The sequence below is a fragment of the Pollicipes pollicipes genome, unplaced genomic scaffold (assembly GCF_011947565.3).
Source record: "Pollicipes pollicipes isolate AB1234 unplaced genomic scaffold, Ppol_2.1 Scaffold_7231;HRSCAF=8579_pilon_pilon_pilon, whole genome shotgun sequence".
Classification (NCBI taxonomy): domain Eukaryota; kingdom Metazoa; phylum Arthropoda; class Thecostraca; order Pollicipedomorpha; family Pollicipedidae; genus Pollicipes; species Pollicipes pollicipes.
In genome coordinates this window covers 17,143,733-17,149,061 of record NW_023597034.1, presented here as the reverse complement: position 1 = coordinate 17,149,061, position 5,329 = coordinate 17,143,733, and the positions used below count along the sequence as shown (strand labels likewise).

Here is a 5,329-nt window from a genome sequence, read left to right as displayed (position 1 = left end):
TTGTAATATGCACCGAGGCAAGCTATTTTTTAAGTATATGGATGTACGTGTGCATGTGTATAGTATGTCATTTAAAATAAACGGCCGTATCGACAATATGTGTACACAAACCTATTGGACCAGATATGGTGAGGCGACCCGACCTGCCCTCAGCAGTCTGTGCAGACGACCACCACAAAGAAGATCAGCCGGTGTACGAATGTATACACTTCACAGCATGTAACAGGCGTTCACATTGCCTTCCAGTTTCTTTTCCTCGCTGACCACGGCAGTGCATGTCGCTCCACTTACACGGGCACAAAACAAGTGCAACTTTTGAATAAATTTATTTGGGGGCCTTCAATCGCTTAGTACAAAAACATAACGGGACCCAGAATACATAGCTTAACGAAGATACAAAACTAGGCAAGCGATATATACTCCAGAACTGGAATATAGAAGCAGAACCCTGTTTCAAGAAGAAAACAACTTTTCAGATTAGATTTGAAACAAACACGTCGCATCCGAGCGAGTAAATTCACACCACACGGTTATTCACAGAAGAGGAAGCCTGACTTTGATTCAGATAATTATCTCGGGTTTTAACATCACTTAAGTATAAGTAAGCTGACTTGGTCGCCATGCTGGATCACGGTTTTTCGTCCGATTGACCTTGAAGGCCGGTGGCCTGCGGGATTCGACGGTTTACAGCCCGGTGGCGCCGTGCACACACGCAATGCCGCCAAATCCTCCAATCGTACGCGGGCGCCGCCGGCCCGGGCGGCGCTCCTCGCGCGCGCACTCACGCACTCGCCCGCGCACTCGCACTCGCAGCCGCCGAAATTTAGCCAACGCGAAGAACGACTAAACAAGAGGCGGCGGCCCGTCGGCGCACCAGGCCGGCCGCGAGAAACGCCGACCGCTCGCTCTCACTTACAAAACAATATTACAAAACCGGGGGTGGCGGGGTGTCGGGGAGGCGGCGCTGGAAGTGGGGTCGGGCCGCCCCCGCTGCGGCCGGCCCCGGCGGCAGCCGGAGGTCGTCCTGGGTCCTGGAATGTGACGGCCCGTTGTGCGCGTGCCGGCCGGGCAGGGGGCGGGGGGCGGCGCCGGCCCGCCGGCTCTGCGCGCCGACCGCGGAGGCCGGTGCGGCCGCGGCAGGCTCAGCCACATTGCGGCGACGCCTGCAACGCGACGACCGCGTCAGAGGCAGCTCACACACCAGACAGCCGCGCTCAGCGGCAAACCAACCACCACCGCAGCGCACCAGCCGTCACGCTAGCGGCCAGACATAGCCGGGCACGCATGCCAACCCACTACGCAAGCTTCACTTGCATGAAACGCTCCCCAAGCGACAAATGGAACGATAAGCTCGTGTTGTGGTAACATGGAATCATTATCTTATGGAGTTATAAAACAATATAACAGTAAACACAGAAACACTTTCGACACTTGTGACATGACTACGAGCAGTATGTTAATGCGACAATCAACGTAACAATGAGCCAGCGACGATGCAACAATGCGCGCAAATAAACCTCACCTTGGCCACTCACATTTAATAGCCGACGCCCGTCAAGTAATCGCCTAGGTTTTCCACGACTTTGGCCGCCTCTCCTCCCGTTACGGGATCGCTGTACCGACCGATGATGATGGCTGTCAAACGGAGGACAAACGTACGTCAGTCAGTGTGGTCACTTGGTCACGCCATCGGCGCAACCACGCTACGCTCACGGGCCACACACCCATTGGCTACGCTCACAGGCCACACCCTGCGACCTCTATTTCAGGCTGTGCTGGACGCGCTGATCACCTACACAGCTTAGGGTCAGACCGCCACCGTTCGAACCAGCGCCCGTTGTGTATTCATCTGTGCCGGTTACCGAGTAGACAGCACCGGCTGGTGACGGGCCAAGGCCGGCCGCCGGCTCGGCGCGCCGCAGACAGCGCAGCGAGCAGGGCGTCGCTGGATTCCGGGGCGAGCGGCCGGCCCGGCTGACGACGTTTGTCAGACACAGCGCTAATTACGCCGGCATATGGCGACCGGCGCGCCGCTCCGACCCTCCGGCCGTCCCAGCGCCGGCTTGGCACGGCCGGACATGAGGACGGAAAGGTCTGGCACCTCCTTCCCCACGCACGCACGGAGCTCAGTAGCCAATATAATATTTTTAAAAAATTACGCCACTGTCTGTAAAAAAGTAAGGCTAGGACAAATAATGGCAGTCTTTCCAATATTATAATGAAAGAAGACCTGACGGCAGATCTGCTCTTTTCATGTTGCCATTTTTTCTTCTACTGCTATCTATAATCTAAATATCTATATATCTCACGTCTAGGCGACGTAACGCTTAAATCGAACTCTCGCGCATATTTAAACGTCTAACGGCGTCCCAATATTTATTAGATATTGTATAGGATTTTATTTTGAGAAAACTCGTGCCATAAAATTGACGTGTCTAAGTTGCATTGCCATGAACACCCGCGTGCGTGCGCGCGTGTGTGCGTGCGTTCACGTAAGTACATGCGTGCGTACGTGCGTCTGGCGCTGGGAACGGGTGTCATCACTGATGCGCGTCACCGATTTTGGATTTATTTTGGTGCGATAGACAGTGTATACTAGACGCATACTATTGAGGGAGCACAAATGGTGTAATTGTTCCAATACCACGTGAAATATCGACATCTACCTCTTTCTTATTCTCGCATTTAAATGTACCAAGCGAGTTGATGCCGACGAATCATAACGCACAGCAGAATTTCCGCCGCTTTAGGGGTGTAGGAATGCAATTTATTACTTGATTACGCTCTTGTCAACACTCTGAGTCTATGAATGCATGACCGCCTGTCACAACACCGTTGCATGCCAAAATGTCAAAAAAAAATCATTTCAGCAGTACGGGGCAGGTCGCCAAGATCCTTGCGGTCATATGCTGGGTGGGAGCTTACTTGATACGGCTTTGCAAAACTGTCCTTGCCTACACATAATTCAAGTTAATTTTATTATTTACTTCTATATAATTCAAAAAACATGGTGCTGGTCTATGATACATGCGCACATCACAAATGTTGCACCGAGGGGAATGAAGGTTTGCCAAATAACTGGCTGCATGGCATTTCTCAACTGACATGGCCTCCATTCACAGACACATGTCAAATAATGCACAAGGAAAGCCTTCTACGCTACCAATGCCCTCTCCACAACGGAATCAGAATAATACGATACACAAGTGCCTGCACCAATAAAAAATGGGTTGGATACTTCGAGCATTCAAGGTTGTATTTCCTGTCTGTAATGGCTAACATATCACTCGAAATGCACCAGTCATACCGCAGTCGAAAATAACGCCGGAAGTAGGTGGCATTCTTACTTAACGGAAAACTCAACTATTTAGATGTATGGCGCAGTCCCGCGCAACAAAATGTCTGGCAGAATTTTATAATACTCCAATTGCCTCGTCGGCTCACTCGTGAAATATTGTCTTCTTGCCCGATGGTTCATATAGTTTGGTGACGTAAACGACGCAAAAAATGCCGGTGACGCTAACTTTTTTATAATAACAGCTAAAGGACGGCTCACTTTCGGACGGATTCGCCGGGTCAGCGTTCCCAATCCAGACCAGCCTCTACGCCACTCAGGCCCCTCAGACACGCCGCTGCACAGGGGCCCACGTCCGAGCCAGCCGGACGCCGTGCGGCCATGGGCGGCGGCCAGCGGCCGGCTGCTCGGCAGCGTGACGTCACGGCGCCGGCCGGCTACCGTCGCGCCGTAACGGACACCGCCGGCCGCCAACTGGGTCACTGGACCCGGCCGGGCATCGATCGGACGCGTGCGCGGCGGCCGTGGCCCGGCGTCCAATCGGTCGGCCGATTAGCGTCGTCTGAACGATATGCGTCTGGGAGCGGACGACTTTCACAGCGCGACCAGACGACCGCCGACCATTGGAACAGCTGGATGTGCGTGGACTACCACCCAGAAAGACGACATGCTGCTAATGCATTTTGTCTCACACTGTGCATGAATCCGGTTCTGTATGAAAGCAGCTTGCCCACATGTGAGCAGCTCCCATGCGAATGGCTCCACGACCCCGCAACAGGAAACAGGTAAAAAATGCTACCAGGCATTACGGTGTAACAAAAAAGGAGTATCCTACAACAATGCATACAACTTTTTTTTACTAAAACGCCTCAAACGATATCATGCACAGTAAAATGTCACAAAAATTGTCTAAATTTAGCACAACGCTCCTGGCCATAACTTGGAATACTGCCTCGAGAGCTCTGGAGAAAATCATATGACCCTTATATGTCGTTAAACGATACTATGGAGCCCTAGAGTCGGACTTCGTCGGAGAGTTCCAGAAAGTACAAACTAATCGTTATTTAAGACAACACGGGTGGGCGAAGGAAAAAAACGAAAATTGAGCATCTGCTTGCAGTGGAAAATCCTAGACAACACATAAGGACGCTCATATAACACTTATTGGCGTACATATAGCTTATCCAGTTCTCTATCCAGTTTCATCTAGTTCTAATTGGTAGTCCTAAACGTAACTTACAGAGCATCACACTCAAGGATCACTTTTTTCTAGCTATTTCACGAATCATGACAACAGCATAGTCGACTTAAGACATCACAAAGCGTACATTTGCGATGTTAATTAGCTCAAAGATGAATCATACCAGCTGGTTACCGTGACTTGTCATGCTGAACACGCGTGCCCCTCCCCCCCCCCCCCCCTCCGCCTTCACCGGTGCGGTGCGCATGGGATGTGCAGACGGCGGCGCTGCATTTTGGTGACATACGCTCCCATCCCACCCAAAAGTCGTCTGGCCTACAGCCGTCGTCCCCGCCCTTGTCACGTGTGCGGTGCGCGTTCACCGACCTACACCCGGCTGTGTGCGGCTGGCCCGCCCGCGCCGCCACTCACCCTGCTTGGTGAGACAGACGTGCACGCCCGACTTCTGGCCCTTGGCCTTGCCCCGGATCACCTTGCCCGGGATGCTGGAGAGGTAGACGTACTTCATGTCGCCTATACTGAAGCCGTTGGTGGTAACCAGGTCCGAGTTGTCCATCGCCTGCACCAGCGTCTTGATCTGCTCCGGCTGGGCCTGTGGAGCAGCGGTGGGTCAGCCGGGCCGGCCCACTTGACCCCGGTCGGGGACCAACCGAACGGGCAGGCGGCCTGCCAGTACCTGTTGGTCGGAAAGGTTGTTCGCTGCTCGCTGCGCACAGCCAGCTGTCCGCAGCTGGTCTGCCGTCATTGGTTTGTGTGTATGTGTGTGGGGGGGGGGGGGGGGACGCAGAGCAGCATGCTTCCATCCTACAACGGAATGACTGCTCGCCGTACGT

The 5,329-nt window shown here is 53.2% G+C and overlaps 1 protein-coding gene across 2 annotated transcripts; it reads right to left on the bottom strand.

Moving 5' to 3' along the window:
- Positions 1-310: 310 nt before the first annotated feature.
- LOC119110463 (profilin) lies at positions 311-5,114 on the bottom strand. Of its 2 annotated transcripts, none has more exons than XM_037234300.1 (3): positions 4,908-5,114; positions 1,523-1,635; positions 311-1,163 (listed from the first exon to the last, which is right to left on the bottom strand). In XM_037234300.1, the coding sequence occupies exons 1-2, from the start codon at positions 5,050-5,052 to the stop codon at positions 1,538-1,540; spliced, it is 243 nt and encodes an 80-aa protein (XP_037090195.1). In that variant the 5' UTR covers positions 5,053-5,114; the 3' UTR covers positions 311-1,163; positions 1,523-1,537. The 2 variants fall into 2 exon arrangements, with proteins under 2 accessions (XP_037090195.1, XP_037090194.1); XM_037234299.1 differs by having other exon boundaries at positions 1,536-1,635; positions 4,908-5,113.
- Positions 5,115-5,329: the final 215 nt, after the last annotated feature.